Source organism: Falco biarmicus, chromosome 9 (genome assembly GCF_023638135.1).
Source record: "Falco biarmicus isolate bFalBia1 chromosome 9, bFalBia1.pri, whole genome shotgun sequence".
Taxonomy (NCBI): domain Eukaryota; kingdom Metazoa; phylum Chordata; class Aves; order Falconiformes; family Falconidae; genus Falco; species Falco biarmicus.
The window spans coordinates 5,823,155-5,840,619 of record NC_079296.1 but is presented as its reverse complement, the minus strand read 5'-3'; the positions used below and the strand labels follow the sequence as shown (position 1 = coordinate 5,840,619).

At 45.3% G+C, this 17,465-nt stretch overlaps 2 protein-coding genes across 2 annotated transcripts; one reads left to right on the top strand and one right to left on the bottom strand.

Moving 5' to 3' along the window:
- The first annotated feature begins 51 nt into the window (after positions 1-51).
- Positions 52-13,990, top strand: SURF4 (surfeit 4). The gene is made up of 6 exons (XM_056352233.1): positions 52-239; positions 7,750-7,936; positions 9,083-9,159; positions 9,767-9,810; positions 10,711-10,897; positions 11,128-13,990. Exons 1-6 carry the CDS (start codon positions 192-194, stop codon positions 11,392-11,394), a joined length of 810 nt encoding a protein of 269 aa, XP_056208208.1. The 5' UTR covers positions 52-191; the 3' UTR covers positions 11,395-13,990.
- A 284-nt stretch (positions 13,991-14,274) lies between these two features.
- SURF2 (surfeit 2) lies at positions 14,275-17,410 on the bottom strand. Its single transcript, XM_056352232.1, has 6 exons — positions 17,281-17,410; positions 16,788-16,942; positions 16,465-16,568; positions 15,828-16,019; positions 15,153-15,319; positions 14,275-14,376 (listed from the first exon to the last, which is right to left on the bottom strand). Exons 1-6 carry the CDS (start codon positions 17,386-17,388, stop codon positions 14,290-14,292), a joined length of 813 nt encoding a protein of 270 aa, XP_056208207.1. The 5' UTR covers positions 17,389-17,410; the 3' UTR covers positions 14,275-14,289.
- Between the last annotated feature and the right edge of the window lie 55 nt (positions 17,411-17,465).

Below are 17,465 nucleotides of genomic sequence, written 5' to 3'. Positions count from 1 at the left end.
GCCCCGCCCGCGCCGGCGCTGCCGCCCGCGCGGCGCCTTTAAGGGCTGGCCTACGTGGCAGCAGCAGCCGAGCGGCGGCGCGGCCCGGCCCGGCGCTCCCTCCCGCCTGCCCGCCCTTCCCGCGGCCCTCAGCCGAGCGTGAGGCCGGGCCCCAGGCGCGCAGCAGCCGGCAGCGCTCCCGTCCTGCCGCCATGGGCCAGAACGATATCATGAGCACCGCTGAAGACTTCGCGGATCAGGTGGGTGCCCGCCCGCTCGCCCTTCCCCGGCTGGGTGGCCTTTGTGCGCTGGGGCCGGGTGTGAGGGGGCGCCGCGGCGGGCCCCGCCTGAGGAGGGGGTTATGGCCGCCGCCCTGAGGGGCCCAGCTGGGCTGCGCTGGGGTAGATTGGGATGGCGGCGGCGCGGGCCCGGGGCCTGGCCCTGAGGAGGCTGGCGGCTTCCTGGGCCGATTCGGCTCTGAGGGGAGGCTGGGGGCTCGGTTCCCCGGCGGCGTGGGGGCGGCTAGCGCAGGCCCGGCGGCCGGGCTTCTGTGGGAGCGGCTGCCCCCTGCCCTCACGCGAGGCCCGTGTCTGCTCCTGAGCCGCCTGTACAGCGAGGCAGGGGAGTTCTCCTTGGGAGCTGGGCTTCTCCCTGGGAGCAGGAGGCTGAGCTGCTCTCGCTTTCTCAAAAGCTGTCTGGCTGGCAGATAGGGGGTAAAAGGGTGTGGGAAAGTGGGGTGAGGTGGTGGTGACAGGAAAGCAAAAATTGAAGCCTTGGCTGACACTTGGAAACCCAACCTGGAAGAGGTTTGCCAGCATTGTAGTACTGAGCTCAGAATTAGGGCAAAAGGAAGGCAAACAACCTGGTGTTGTCTTGTAATCTTTTTTTATATTTGCTTCGGTGGAAGCCCTTACAGATTTGTCTGTGAGATAAAAGTTTGTGATCTCTTATTATATGTGAGAGCAGGAACATTTTGATCTGCTAGTGATGGTGTTAGAAAGATCTCCACTGTCATGGTGATTCATCTAATTGAAAATAAGAGGCATCTAATCGCGTTTAGCAAGTTCTCTGGAAAACCTGATTCTGCCTGGTTCTTCAACTCTGCCTATGGAAGCAGCGTGAGTTGTGTGGTGCACGCTAACACGTCACAGCTCTGAGGGGGCTGTGCTGCTGCCTCTGTGTCTTGAGCCCAGTTTCACTGGGAAAACCTGTTCCATACTTCCTCCCCACCCCCAGATGGAAGACTGGTCTTGGAGACAGAGTTTCTTACGGTGTGTGGAGTATTCAGTTTAAGGGGTGTCCGCATCATCTTGGTCATCCTCTTTGCCCTCTCCTTTTGGAGAAAGTAAACTATCACTGTAGTGTTCAAATTACTTGCCAGAACTTACAAGCTTGTTCTGACCTTTTCATAACACTTCTCTGTTTATTCCTGTGTGATTATTTCTAGATGTCTTTAACACCCCTTTTTTCATACTACTGAAAGCTCTTTTGTCCAGCTAAAACGCAGTTTGCTTCCTCCCAAAATGAGTTTTAAATGGCACAACTTCATTTGTGCTTGGCTACATTCTATTTAAAGGTGAGTCTTTCCTTCAGCTGCAGAATTTGCAGTGTTTGCATACACTTACCCATCAAATTGCAAAACAATTTTTACAGCTTTCCAAGTAACTAACTCCTTTGATAATTCTGCCTCCAAATAGCTGCCTTGTAGCTCAGTGGGATACTTTCAGTACTGTGTGTGCTGCTAAAACTCAGTATCGCACCAGTGTAGGAGTGGAGAGACTTACTAAACAATAATCCTGGGTGTATGTTGCAAAGTTAACACTTGGCATTACAGAAGCTAGTTAGTTCATCTTGGATTAAAAAAAAATACTTGGAACATTTGGACTGAAATGATGTTGAAACTCCCCTCAATGGAGGTGGAGGTCATGAGGCTGGACAGTGGCTCTTCTGGGAGCTGAATGTATTCTCAGTGATAGCCTTGCTTTCTCCACTCCTTGTACTAGTGTTCAAGACTTAATGAGTCTTAATTTTTGTAGCATAAAAGCCCTGTGGGAAAATGTTACAGCTACTTCCATGGCTTATCAGTAAGTCCTGAATGTCTCTTACAAAAGCAAGAGTAATCTGTTCCTTAAATTCAAGAACTAAAGCTTAACTTTTCTCAGATACTGTAATTTCCCTTTGAATTAGCAAATTATGCCTTGAGTGCCAAGATACTCTGTAATAACAAGTGGCTCTTAATCCAGAGGTGAACTAGTGCACTGAAGGCATGGTCTTACAAGGCAGCTAAGCTTGCCTGACAGCTCCCTGTCAGTGAAAGGGGTTGTCCTGTTTCTCTCAAGGCTACGTTCCCCTTTTCCCTCACACGAGTGCTCTTCTGTCACTGGACTGTAGAGCTGAACTGGCAGGGAAAAAGTGCAGTTTATTTTTTTCTATTGGTTCAGTTATCCACTTGTTTAGGTCAAGTAAGCACCAATGCTGGTGGTGGGATCACTTGTGATGAGAACTGGCCGTTAGTTTAGCTTGGCTGTACTGTGAGTTTGTAGCCCACAGGCACACAGTATGGCTGGTGAGCAGTTCTGCTCTGAGCTCTTAGCAGTTTCCAAGGTCCGCAGCCAGCGGAGGAGACAGCTACTTGGTGGGTGTTGGGAGGTGGTCCTGTTGATTTCAGAGAAGGCAATTTGCTAGATATTGGGAAGGCTGGGAAAAGCTATTAAGGGTTCTTAAAATCTAGGTGATACACAGTGCAAGAAAATCAGGATCTTGGTTCAAAATGATGCCCAACTACAGGCTTTATGGACTGGTTTGTTCTTTGAGCACCAGCTCAATGTTACTAATTAAATAATTTACATGCTCGGAAATTAAGCCCTTTTTTAGTCAGTCTTGTTAAAATATTACATGCTAAGCCCTTCAGTGCAGTCAGAATGTACTGCTGACATTATTGTACTGAAAATAGCTGTGTCTGGGACCTGTACTGATTGTTTGGGGTTATAGAACTGGTTGTCTCCCCTCTGTAATCCCTGTAAGAGGGAGCAGATTTCAAGCAACTTTTCAAGTTTCTTTAATAATCTTTAGGAATGTGGGTGCCTGGTATTTCTGCTGTTCTAAAAAAAAAAAAGTTATGGACAAACATGCAAGGAAACTATTGAGTCATTGTACTGCAGTGAAAGGGCTGTAAGGGAGATCCAGACTCTGGGGGTTTTATTTAATTTTCCAACATAAATGCTGATGCACTAGTTCAGCTAGTTCTAACATCTTGGTATCCTATTTTGCAGAAGACGGAAGGGAGAAGAAAACATTTCATTGTTAGTCTGAACTTTTTTTGTGTGTTATATTAAAAAACCTGAATTTGGAAACATTTTCTGTAACTTTGTCATGTCACTGCGCTGATTCCTTATCATTATAAGCCAGATGACCTAGTTGGAAAGGCTGGGAAATAATCTTCCCATAAAGAGTGATAGCAAAATGCAATACATGACTATAAATCCCATTTTACCGATTTGATTAATAAATAGCCTTTTTGAAAAGGGATGGTGTAAAGCATGCTTCAGAAGTGAAAAGCATTGTCATGAGAAATCTTCCTGCAATTAAAAACTTGATTAAGGTTGGCAATGTTCTAGTGGGTCAGAGCTCTCTTCTTGCCTTCTGAAATAAGTGGGAAAGCCTTGGTTCCCAGTTTTCACAGATAACTTGTAGACATTGATTAGCCCAATGTGATGGGTGTTGCAGCCCTTGTGATTTTTTTTTTTAGGTGGGATCTCCTTAAGTGGATACATACAGGCTGGTGAAAGGAAGTGATAGGGGGTTTTTCCTATCTTAAGAAATAGGATTTTTCTACCCAGAGGATTGAGCATACTATTCCAGAGATGATCACAGGTGTCCCAGGCTGCTAGAGGTCTGTGGCCTCCCAGAACAAAGCAATCCCTGAAATGAATAAAAGCTAGATATTTGGAATATGCCTTTATCAGAAGCTCTAGACTAACAATAATTATGTGTGATATAATAATTATGTGTGTGCAGCCCCCAAGAAGGCATTCTGCATAGATTAGCAGACTGCTGTCCATCACCATGCTCATAACTTCCCTGGTCCAAGAACACACATGTACACACAGAGCAAAGGTGTTTACTTGGACAGAATGTACCTAGATGACAGCAAAAATTCCCAACATCTGGCAGCGTATTGGTCTTAAAATACCTGTAATTATGCTATGGTGTATACACTTTAACAAAATGGACTGGATTTTTAACGAATTTGGAACTGTTAGAAAGCATGGTAAGAGTCAAAACAGAATCACTTTAATACCTGTTTTGGGGCAGGTCTGCTCGTGGTTTTCAAAAGGAGGCTTGAAATATTCAAAATAGGTTTTGAGCAGAGATGTGATTTAGGGATCCCTGGATGTTCTTGTGCATCTTTGCTTGTTAAACTGAGAGGAGCATTTAAATCTTATCTTTGCCTTTCTAATCCCGTTAGAGGGGGAAGTGGCAACACAAAGCCTCTCTAGTGTGCTAGTGACTTGGCTGCCAACACAGAACCAGCTGTTCTTTAAAATAGTTTTACTTCAGCGTTTTGTTGTCTTTTCTCAAGATGTTTTGCTTCTTGCAAGGAGACAGTATGTGCTAAGAACAGTTGATGAAAAGCCCACAGCAGAATAAGCCATCCAGTTACTTGATGTCATGAGTTTAACGCTGCCACCTCCATCAATCTCAACAGTTTTGATTTGGCTTACATGTGTTGTGCTCAGTGGAGTGTGTGTTTCAACCCCGCTGTCTTAGTTGGGTATTTTATTAACTGCAGCTACCAGTTTTTCCCATGTTTGCTGCTTTTTTTCTGTGTGAATCATAAAGGAAATAGGAAGTGGTCTCAGGCTGCAGTGGTTGAGCCACATGTTGCTAGTGATGTGTAGGGACAAACCCAGGATGTCTGGTACTATTAGTTTAGTCCCGCTTCTGGAGATCTCCTGTTTCTTAGAATTTACTGTCTTTAGTTAAATTCCTTAGCTGATTTATACCCAAATCCTGTAACTGGAAATTCCCTTGATGTCTGTTACTTTCTATAACTACCATGTAATTGTTCTCTTCTTTCTCTCTGGATCTCCATGGCCAGTTGTTCTGTTGGTTTGGATTTTTGTTCATACAGTCTGTTTCTGAAGCCTGTTTACTTGAAGCTTGCCACGTACAGAGGTTTCAAGTTGTGGTAGCAAAGTAAATGCAGCTGCATGAGGTATGGATGTCCAAAGATGACATGTGTCGTGATAAGGAAGCTTAGCACCGCAGCTGCCTCAGGCTTTACTCTTTCTGACATGGCTTAAGCTGATGGGATGTACACACTTATGTTTAACAGATAGCGTTAAATTCCCTCTATATGCCATGAGAACATGTGAACGTTAAATGTGTTCTTGGCTTCTTCACCTGGACTGTTGGCAGTCGTTTGGTTTCAGGGAAGGGGAAGATTAGATCAGTTCATGTTGACCCACTTCACAACAACAAAGATGAGGCCTAGAGGCAGATATTGTCTTGTTTGCTTTCCCTGCCCCCCCCCCCCCTTTTCACAGCAGTGTGTTTTTCCTTTTCTTAAAGATGCCCAGCAGTTGTCCTGTTTAATTCCCTTCTAGACCAAAGTTGCCTGTTCTGTCTTGACAAGGCAAACTTAGTTTACAAACCACTTTTGGCTTTGTACTATTTCCAAAACAACTTTATCCTTAGTATTCCTCAGCAAGTTTGTTGAAATGCACAGTAAAATCTGGGAGAGGAGAGATCTGTAAACCAAGATGTGTGTCTCTTTCGGTGACAAAGATCACAAATTTTCTTCTGACTCATTCATCCAATCATTTCTATGGTTTAAAGCCTGAAGTGGCAGCCCTGAGTCAGAGTACAGCTGCACTTAAAATGCCCTTGATTAACTTGAGTCCTGACCCTTAGACTCTGGATGCATGCAGTACAACTAGTGTAGCTTGTCCCGATACTAGCTGTTTAACTGACTATTAAGCAGGTTTGATGAATTGCCTTTCTTGTGATGACCTTCAGTTACACAGTGAGCAAGGCTTGGCATTTGCACAGGATTTGGAAGAGTCTTTAGTATTTACTAATTAATGTGGCAAGAATAAACTTCCAGAAATGGCTTGAGTCTCCTTTCTCTGCACTTGCATATACACTGGAAGTATGCAACGCTGCCAGAACTTTACAAAAAGATTCTGCGCAAAAAGAAACAAATCAGCTGTATTGTCTGACCTGAAGTCAATGTAAATACTGAATTATGAAATAAAAGGCTTGTGTGCCTTTTCTGTCCATTTTTTATAATACAGTTCAATGTGGTCTGGAAGATGCCTGTACACATGTTGGCTCCCCCACAACTTTTCAGGTTTGAAGTATTCTAATATTGCATAAACTGTTTGACACGTCAGACTGTGGGATAATGGGGTTTTGTTAAATGGCTCCACAGAGATCCCTGCGTTAGAACTAGGAGGAGGAGTCCGGCAGCTTTGCGTGAGGGCTTGTGGCATGGGCATTTGCTTTCACAAGTGTCAACCTGCCCAAACTACTCCTGTCATCTGAAGGTACAAAGCTGCTGGATAATCTTGTAGTTAGTTCTAGATTAAATTTACATTTGTTTCTTACTGGATTGCACTTACTCAAACAGTAGCATATGCTGACTCCAAATATGTTCTTCTAGTGATCTGGCTGAGCTGAGCCTGTGCATGAAATGGGCCAGCCAAGTGGCAGCTTGCATTCTGAGTGACAACCAAATCCTCATGGAAGTCTCCATTAAGTAAGAACCAGTGCTGTTCAGGAAACTGGGTGACAGTTAAGCACTTGTCATAATCCAGAGGCTGCAAGTTTTCCTCTGCACCTCGCAGTCCTGTAGAGCATGCTTGCCCAGACACTGTTTGGCAATTCTGTTTGTTTCTTGTAATTATTATAATTGTAGAGCAAACTCGCCACTGGGCTGGCAGGGTAGAGGGGTACGTGGGACCAGGTACATCTTGCATTCACAAGAACTAAAGCTCAGCCTCTGCTGCACAGTGATATAGTTTCCTTTTAGCTAGTACACTGAACTGTAGGTGTAAACGCCTGTTTTCTTTCTGCAGAGAATGCTGGGTTTAATAGAAGTAGAAACTGCGTGTACTTGCATGAAACGGCACCCTCCTCTGTGCAACAGCTACGCTAATCTAATAGCTGCTGCTGCTACACAAGTACACATGCTTTGCACTGTTGCCTTTCTGAGCTGTTAGAGGGAACTAGCTTGGCAGAAAGCTTATTAATTTATTTTTTTTTTTTAGCTTGTACAGAGTTAGTCTTCTGTCAGCCTGACTCCCTCAATCAGTTTGGTACAGGGTGCTGAGTGCCTGAGCACGTGGGTGGGAGAGGATTGCCCTTTCAGCTCCTGGCTATCTGATAGTTGAACTGTAACATGAAACCCTGAGGAAGACAAACTAAACCCAAGGTCAGCCCTCATCTGGTAAGAGCTCCATCAAAACACAGTTCCTGTTACATAGAAAGGTGCTGCTGGATCATGCTTTTCTCCAAGTCCTTGTCTAAAATGCTCTTTGGATGGAGCATGGCAACAGGTTTCCCCCGCTGCCGCCAAGTGTTCCCAAACTGGAGTGGAGAAGAATTGTATTAAATCCAAGTCCCAAGTATGTGTTTCTCTCTGGATGTTGATGACCCTGTGTGCATGAGAACTGTTGACCTCAGTTTGCAGAGTGCATGGATCTGTTATGCCTTGAGTATCACCTTGCCTTCCTTCCCTGCTAACGATGCTGTCTGCCCATGCAGTTCCTGAGAGTGACGAAGCAGTACCTTCCCCACGTGGCCCGCCTGTGCCTGATCAGCACCTTCCTGGAGGATGGCATCCGCATGTGGTTCCAGTGGAGTGAACAGAGGGATTACATTGATGGCACATGGAACTGTGGCTATTTCCTGGCCTCCATCTTTGTGTTCATAAATCTCTTCGGGCAGCTGAGTAAGTGGCTCTAAGGCTGTTACGGTGGATGCCAGAGCACTCCAGTGTGTCTGCCACCCTGGCTCATGTAAGCACTGTGAATTGTGTGAGCACAGGATGCCTTGCTGATTTCTTAATAGCCATTGACAGCTTAGAACGGATAGTACTACATTGGCTGAATGAAAAGAACTCTTAATTGACTCACTTCAGCCTATCTTGGAAGTAGTCTTAGAGAATTTATTGTGACACACTACCTCTGAGTCACAAGATGCCAAGAATCCATTACTACAATCTGTTTTCAGTTCTGTACCTATATCTATAATCACATACCACACCCCTGAATTCTCTAAATGAAATACTCATGTTTTCTTAAATAGGGCAGTGTTAAGACTTTCTCAGCCTCCTGTTTTTATGGGTATTAATCTCAATGGCCAAGTCTTATCCTACAGTTGTACACTTAAGCCTGAGAGAGTGCTTGTGTCAGAGACTTTCAAAGCCCAGGAATCAAAATAATCCCAGAAGTGGAGCTTCTGCATGTGTGCAGGGTTGCCTTGGGGCATCGGAAGTGGAGAGGAGTAAAATTCTTTTCTGTTTATATTGTCTCTGATCTACTGTTTTTGATTCTTCTGCCAATTTCTTGGCCTGTGTCTGGGTTTGGATATTTATTTAGTCTCATTTTTGTGTAGTCAGCTTAATGTAGTTACCAGTCTTCATGTAAGTGGCAAAGGCTGTCAGTGCTTTGTGATGGAAGACTTGAGGAGGAATATAAAACAAAAGCTTTCAAGGAAAAAGAATATAATGTGTTTGCCCTAACAGTTATCTCAATTAAAAAAAAAAAAAAAGGCAAATCCATAATTAGTTGAGTTTCTTTTTAACTTCTTTTAATGCTTTAACACTGATAGCTGCTGTACAGTCCTGTGTTGGGGACTGCATTCAGCATGTGCTTACCCTTTATAAAACAAAAGGTACTTCTGGAATGATATTTTAAAATGCACTAAAACTTCTAAGTTCTTGAACTGATTTGTGCCATTAAAATTTCCTGTCTGGTGTTCTTTGTGGCACATTTGAAAGAAATCGGTCTGCTCAGTTCAAAACCAGTTGGCATTCCTGCAGCATCTTTTCCTGTGCAAGCCAGAAGTGTAACTGTGTTCAATTTCCCCAACTCAGGCGGCTGTATCCTGGTGCTGAGTAGGAACTTTGTGCAATATGCCTGCTTTGGACTGTTTGGAATTATAGCATTACAGGTAGGAAGCTTAAGTCTTCAGCCCTTCTAAACTGTATCTTTCAAATCTTCTCTCTTAGCCCCAGTCCTACCAACATATTTAAATACAACTTGCAACCCTGGAATTTTTCTCCACCTTGGCCTAGTGCCAGTCCTCAATGGCATTGAACTGTTTTGCTGCTTCTGTCCTTCTGATGTGCCCAATAGATCCTTGGCTGTAATTGCAATTAGTCAGCTGGAGACATCGATTCAATACTTGACCTTGACCAATTTAGCAGAAGTAACTTGCAAGTCACCTGTATGTCAGTAACATGCCAAATGTGGAACTTGCAGTTGCTTTGGCCTTCAGCACACAGCTTTTAGAAAGGACTGTCCTCCTCGCAAAGGATCCTAGCTAGTAGCATCCTTCCTGTCCAAAACCAATGCATTTTTGCAGGGGCTAATATGAAAGCAGAATTCTGGCTTCTGTTCCCTGTTTTACGCTGACTCACTGGACCACATTGATGTAACCTACCTTGTTTTGTTCAGTATAACATACTTATAATTCTACTATGGATAGTACAGCCTTGAGATTATAACAGAAATTCAGAAATTACATGGTGTCTTAACCTGTTTTATTCTTCGCCTAGACTATTGCATACAGCATTCTATGGGACCTGAAGTTCTTGATGAGGTATGCCTACTCAAAAATTTTTATCAAAATGGAACAAAAATTGTTGGCTGTCACTGCTGCTTACTGACAGAGGAAATGATCTTTGTACATAGTATTTACTAGAAAGATTTTACAAATTATACATTTATGTTAAACAAGAAATGACAGCACTTAAAATGAGTAGAGTCTGTGGAAGGGAAAGACAAATCCCAACCCACTGGGATCTGAGTGCTTCTGTTACTAATGTCCTTGCTGAGAGCTCACAAAACTGTCCAAACTGGACAGGGAGCTTGCTATTATTTCCTAAATAGCAACTGTGCTTATGCATGACTGAAGCAATTTTCCAAGAAAACTAAAGCATGCAGATACTAGAGTGGTTTCTGGGATTTTAGATCTCTAACATCTTCTCTAAGTAGAAGAAAGGGTTCTTAAACATGAGCTTTCTTGTCAAGTCCTAGCTATTACCTTTTTACCACTCTTCTCTGAGAGGAGGGTGGGGGGCAGCACAAAAACTGCGTTCTGGGCTTACTACAGCCCTGGAAATTTGTAACCTCTTTAGCAGTACTGCTGTTCTGTTTCCTCAAAGCAACTTCTGAACTACTTTGGCATGTGTGGCTAAACCTGAGGTACAGAGTAACTTCAACATGATTAAATTCATGCTGTAACAGATGCTAAGCAACTTTGCCTGAGCTGTGAGTGCTGGGCTTCCCTGGCAGGCTGTATGTGTCTGGACAGGCTTGTGGAAATTTTGTGTACAACACTACTGTTTCAGCTGTGAAGCCTAATGCAGATGTGCAGAGTAGGTCACTCCTCACTAGCATGCAGATTCTTACTGAGTTTAAATTGTCAGATGAGACTTAAAATCTATAGATCACTGCCAACTGTAGTAAATGGCGCTTTTTTTTGTTCCCCTTTCTGTAGGAATCTTGCCCTTGGGGGAGGCTTGCTGCTGCTTTTGGCTGAGTCGCGCTCAGAGGGGAAGAGCATGTTTGCTGGTGTTCCTACCATGCGGGAAAGCTCTCCTAAGCAGTATATGCAGCTGGGGGGCCGTGTGCTGCTGGTCCTCATGTTCATGACACTGCTACATTTTGATATGAACTTCTTTTCTGTAAGTATCTGAGTATAAAAGTGTGAGTTAAGGAACTAGAATAGAGTACCAACTCCTAGATTGGCTGTAGGACCTGCTCAGTGAGTCTCTTTTAGTAGAATTAATGTTTAGAAAGTTATTAGATCATCTATGCCATGACAACCTGTTCTGTTGAACTATCCGTGTCTGTTCTTATGTTTATGTATCTCTTAAAGAACAATGTGTAAGCTGATGGTTTTTTTTCCTTGCAGATTCTGCAGAACATTGTGGGCACAGCCCTGATTATCTTGGTGGCAATTGGCTTCAAGACTAAGCTGGCTGCCTTGACTCTAGTCATCTGGCTTTTTGGCATCAACATCTACTTCAATGCCTTCTGGACCGTCCCAGCCTACAAGCCCATGCACGACTTCCTCAAATATGATTTCTTCCAGACCATGTCTGTAATTGGAGGTCTCCTCCTCGTGGTTGCACTGGGTCCTGGTGGAGTCTCCATGGATGAGAAGAAAAAAGAGTGGTAACAGGAATAGCAACACTTCTTGGGACATAAAATACTAAGTCCAGAACTGATTCTCTATGGATTCAACAAAAACTGCCAGCATTTTACACATACATGTCCCCTTCCTATTAAAGGCACAGATGTTTTGAATTTGATTTACAGTGGCACCAGTAATATAATAGATAAAATCCTATTTCTTCAAGGAATGTTGCCTAGGCTTATTCTAACTTCCTAGATTTGGAACTAACCCAAGGAACCTGCATTTTGCTGATGCTTCAGTGAGTTGCAGTAGAACAGTTGCTGGTTTTAATGTCAGCAATGTTTTAAAATTTGAAATACTGTGAGCAGATACAGCTGTATCATTCAATGTGCTGTTGGGTTCTAGCTATAACTGAAAAAGTGGATCCCCTTTCTCGCCCTCATCGAAACAGTTTTGTGCATAAGGAGTTCCATTACTGGTTATAGCATTGCTTATAAAGGTGGAAAGCAGCATCCAAAAAAAAAACCCCCAAAAAATCACTGTTATTTTGCTGCTCAGAGACCTGTAACTATATTTTTGTTTAACAGCAGGGGAGGTCTTTCCTGCCCCCAAACAGAAAGCAAAAAGAAAAGCCTGAAAGTAGTTGTACCTCCCTCTAAGTAAGGAAAGGGAGAGGGTTTTCTAACATGTCCCAGGCCTGCTCTTGAGGGGAACAAGGGAGAATCCTGTATTGCTAATTGGGAATCCTGTATTGCTAATCAGACTTAAAGAAGGAAGTTGGGGAGATACTCCTCAAGAGACATAATGTTAGATCCTGTGAAAATTCTGTGCCAAAACAACTCTTTCCCCAGTTGTCCCTCCTGAATTCCCAAGAAGGGAGCCAGGTTGTGCTGCAGGTTCCATAGTAAAAGCTCCTTTCTGCTATTAACCAGCTACCATCCATATATGCCCCAAATCCATATCTGAATTGCAGGTTATTGGTGAAAGTGTCTTCAGAATTACAGAAGCTCCCCTTTTCCCCGCACTCAGTACATGCGAGATGAGAGCAGCCACTCTTCTAATCTGTAGTCTTTGCTTCTTAGATTCACTTCAGTCTGTCTCTCAGCTGTAGAAGTCCCAGCTGACTGAACAGCGGCAGAGCTGGGGTGCTGAACTCCCGAGTGCAGCCCCTGCTGTCTGCCGTCTCGGGGTGCACCTGAGGTGTGTAGGGAGGAATGTGGAAGTCAGTGGTGTGCTGCCGTAGCCCCGGTTCTCAACCCTGTATGCAAATGGTTATAGCTGAAGAATGCAAGTGCATTCACTGTGCAGTGAACAAGCAGCCAGGGATGTAACTTGTGTGTTCAGAGGGAAGAACTCTTCAGCATGATGGTGAGGAGACAGGAAGGTCCTGTTTTCAGCTCTCGGTGCCACAACCTCTGTGCCATGAACATGCTTAGTGCTGCTCAGAGGCGGCATTTTGCCCTCTGCTAGTCAACTAGGTGAACCTCTTTCACTAGATGAGAATTCTAGAAAGTGTGAGCCCTACCAACTTGCTTACATGACATTGATTCCTTGCACTGTTGTCTCCCTTGAGAAAGCTGCTCAACTGTTTGTTCAAGGAGTAATTCAGCTGAATGTCTCCAGCAGGAGCTATTTACCAGGGTCTCCTGGTAAGGACACTAACCTGGACAGTTCAGCTTAACGGTTGCTTTTTAGGAGATGAAACTAGGCAGAAAGAACTGATGACAAATAGTGATTTCATCATCTTCAGGGGAAAATAGCCTATGTAATAGCAAGATGTGGTGCTGCTGAAGGAAACTAACTGGTATTTGGGGGTAGATGGGAGGGGAAGCCAGCATTTAAGGGCAGGTCATGAAAAAGGTGTTCTTTTTTAAATAGGTTTTGAAAGAGAAGTTTCCATCTCCAGTGTTCACTGTGCCTGTCTCTCCATAGCAAACCAAACTGTCCTTTACATTACACATACACAGCACAGGCTGCTTTTTCTCAGTTTCACTGCAGGTCTTACAGTGGTTTTAGACTACATCAAGGCAACCATTCTCAGATACCTTAACTGCTGTTGATGTCAGTAGCATTTATAAATGGAATGACAGAAACAACTCCTGTAAGCAGTGCTTTAAGTTGGCTTTCTCAGCTTTGTGTCCTGTCTTAACTAAAGAGCTGGATGACAGACTAGTCAGAAATACTGACTGGTTTGTGAAAATAAAGTCCCCTTTCCAACAAAATACCCCAAGAAAAGGAACTGAATACTGTCCCTTGCAGCAGAAGTATTTCAGTAATAAAGGGGCACACTAGGTGAGGGCATTACAAGGTATTTCTAGGCAGCACGGTATGCACTTACTAACTGTGAGTCCTGATGCAGAAGGTTCTGGTTTCCTACATACGCTGCTGTATTTGTGCATCTCCCAAAAATACAGTGACCTCTCCCCATGGCTGAGAAGCTCTCACAAGCAGGATGTCAGCTATCAATTGGCTGTGCAAAGTGTTCTGGAATTCATTCTGAATATATTTTTGCTCTCTATGTGGAAAAATAAATAAGTATAAATTCTCATTTTATGCTGTATTTTGTACCTTAGTTGTGTTTGAAAATGTTTTGATTTTTGGAAACAATCAAAATAAAACAATGGCATCTTTGTATCCACTTGCCGTGTGTGACTGGTGACACTCTGCAGATAGGCTACCTGGAAACGCTGGTTAGTGGACTTGGGCTTTCTCTCCCATCTTCTGAAAATCCTTTCCATAATGGGGTCTGACCGCACCAGTCGTCCTTCCCTGGGGGGGGGTGGGGGGGGGTGGCTTAAGGCTGTTCAAATACCAGTTAATTCCACCCCACTATTCCCCTCCCCAGTAACAGTTAACTAGAATGGGCAAACACTTTGTCTCATGCACCTGCTAGCATTGTTATACAACAGGCTTCAGGCTGTGTGTTTATCATAAAATTTATTTGCCGTTGGTTGCTTTCTTTAAGTTCTTGGGGTTTTGATGATGATGACTCTTGAATTTCTTCTGTAAAGGGCCTGACTGTTTCTGTAGAGGAAAAAAGGTTAAATCAGCTTATTCCTAAAACCCAAATCCAGCCTGGCCTAAGAAAGCTTAAAAGAGAAACAGTGTGGTCTCCTTTATCACCAGAGACAGAACAAGCACAGAGCCAGCCAGGATCTTTCCTTGCCCTGCCCTGGAAGCTGGCATTTTCTCTGTGACGAGGGTTTCATTCGATACGAACGGTGACAGCCTCCCTGCAGCAACAAACCTAAACTTCATCCAGTCTTAACTTCCCAGTTTGATATGGTTACAAAGGGTCCAGCACCTTCCTCAGGGGCTGCCCGAGAGTGTGAAAGGTTTATCCATCTTTATGGATCTAACATCTGCCTGCTTCCCACACTGAGAAGGACCGAGGTGTGTCCCATAAGGCAGGACCTGGCCAGCTCCTCAAAAGAGGCAGAAAAAGGCTCTGGATTGACCCTGTGACTTCAAAAGGGTTTAACTTGTGTTTGCGTGTCTGGGGAGGAAGGTTACAGAACCCACAAGACACGCTTCACTCTCCCTGTTAAGACAGCGTGCAGCAGGATCCTGTCAAAGATGAGCTCTTTATACAGGCAGGAACATCCCTAGTTACTGTGGACAGGATAACATTTACTGGTAGTAATTCATGCCTCAGGATGCGAGTCTGGCTGGCACACGGGGAAAGTCTGTTCTGAGCAGCTTTGCACCTTCTGCTGGTTCTCAGACAGGAATAGATCAGACAAACACCTACGGGAGGGGATCCCAGCTCCATGCTCCCCTGCTGCTGCAGTGACTCCCACCTTTCCTCTTTTGTTGCCAACTGCTCTGCTGACACGTGTTCTTCCACCATCCTTTCTGTTCACCTCACCATTCTGCTTGGTCCCATCATCCTCGCTGTCTGTTGCAAAGTCATCGCTGCCTTTTGTGGTTTGTGGAGCTGCTGGGCTTTTTTCTGGGAAGAGTGCAGCTAAAACACAAAGATGTAGCTCAAAATCAGCTCCCTGGGCACACAGGTTCTGCCTCCCCCTACCTTTACTTTGAGGGCATTTTGGAAGGTGATTTGCCAGGCTGCTTCCAGTCAGCAAGCATCTGTGTGTCACTACCGAAATACTCGGGGAAATAAACACGGTGGTGTTTTAATCTGCCCGGTGCTCTCACTAGCCCGTTCTGGCAAGGCAGCGCCTCCGCCTGTAAGCCAACCTGTCAGACTCAAGGACTTGCTGAGAAACAAAGCAGCAAATCCCAGCGCAGTGCATCTTGTATCCCTCCCCCTCACACTTTATGTGATCCAACTCTGGTTATTACTTAGTGATAACTGCTATTTCTTACTTGGTGGTGATAAGCTTTTTCAAAACCCAAGAACCCCAAACCGGATGGAAGTCACGTGCCTTCAGCAACATGAGCATTATAAAGAAACTGGGAGAAAATTAGCCGACAAATTCCCTTCAGGACATAAAGGATACCAATGTTCTTACGTGGATACAGGTCACTCATGCTGTCATCTGTCTCCTCTCCACCCTCGTCGCTGGACTTCGGCTCCCAGAATTCCTCTTTTCTGTAAGGCTGCCTGCTCCCATTCATTTGGTCATCAGGGTGCTGCATCTGCTGCTTCTTCTGTCGCAAGCAGGCAGGGACGTACTCCACTCCTTCCTTCTGGCACTCCTCGTCTAACAGTGCAAAGCGTTGGGCAGCACTTAGTGAGGCTGCCCAGTCACCCATGTCCTTTTAGTACCCAACTCTAGCTTACATTAAATGCAACTCAGAGGTATGCCAAGCTCCAGCTCTAACATACATTCATGGAATCCACAGCGACACTATAGTCCATGACAGACAGGAAAGATGTTAACACAGAGGCTGTGCTGGACATGTGAACCACCCTCTCTGGGGAAGTTTCAGAACTGCTCCTCTCAAGTCAGGGTGTTCCAAGGTATTTGCTGGAAGGTGACTGCTCCCTACATCTGGGATCCTCCTTCCTAGCTGAGGGGCACACACAGCAACAGCTGTACATTACTGTCAATCTAAGGAAAACTGATCCCTTCACACAGATCTACTGGAATCTCAGCAGCGTAGGGAAAAAAGTTGTCTGGTTATATCTTCAGAAAAGCTACTTACATCTTTTTAGGGCCTTCTGATAGCGCTTCCCTTGGACATGACGCAGCACGTGCTCTGGAAACTTGTTGATGTGTCTGAGAGTGAGCTTGCAAAACAGCTGGTGTCTGACAGACACAGGAAGAAAGAGCCAGCAACAGGGTTTAAGTATGCGATTACTTAATAACTTTTCACTTACAAGCACTGTGCTCAAAGTTGATACTTTATAAAGACTTTCCCCATCTCCCAAAACCCATAAAGACTCAAGAACTTTGTAAAGCTCAACCACTTTATGTCTAAGATTGAACAAAGTGTAAAGCATAATGCACAGAAGGAAGAATACCTACAGATTCTTTGTGCTGGGCACTATGTGGGGCTCAAACTTGCCATAGTCGAACTCTCTGGCAGTCTTTACCAGCCGCTGATACTTCTTGCCATTAGTATAAGCCTGCAGCTCCGACAGTCGACATGGCATCTCATGGCCTGTCAGCCTGCATCTCACCTGAAGAAAAACAGTAGTTGGTCAGGGAAGGCCAGGGGGCTACCACAGAGCTGGGGAGGGCAGGGGAGGCCTCAGGCTCCCACCAGCGCCTTCCTCCGACTTCTACAGCGGGAGAAAAGCCTCCGGGCCAGGGACCTCACTGGGGCTGAGCCCACCTGCCGGAGAACTTTCCCGGCCCGCTGCCAACCGGTCTCGTCGCCCGCGACGGCCCCCTCCGGAGTCCCGGCCCCGGCCTTCCCTCACGAACCCCTCAGGGAGGCGGCCCCAGTCCCCCCTCCGGGGGCGGCCCCGACCCTCATGGTGCCCCTCCGCCCCACACGGGCCGGCTCCAGCCTCACCTTGCCCGGCTCCGCGAGGCTAAGGAGCGGGTGCTGCCGCAGGAAGAGCCGCTCCTTCTCGGGTACTGCAGCCATGGCCGCGCCGCCGCCAGGCGCCAGCCCCGCCATAGAGAGGCGCCGCCAGAGCGGAGCTCGCCTCCCCTTCCGGTGCCAGCCTCGCCGGGGAGCAGCCGGCACCATAGAGA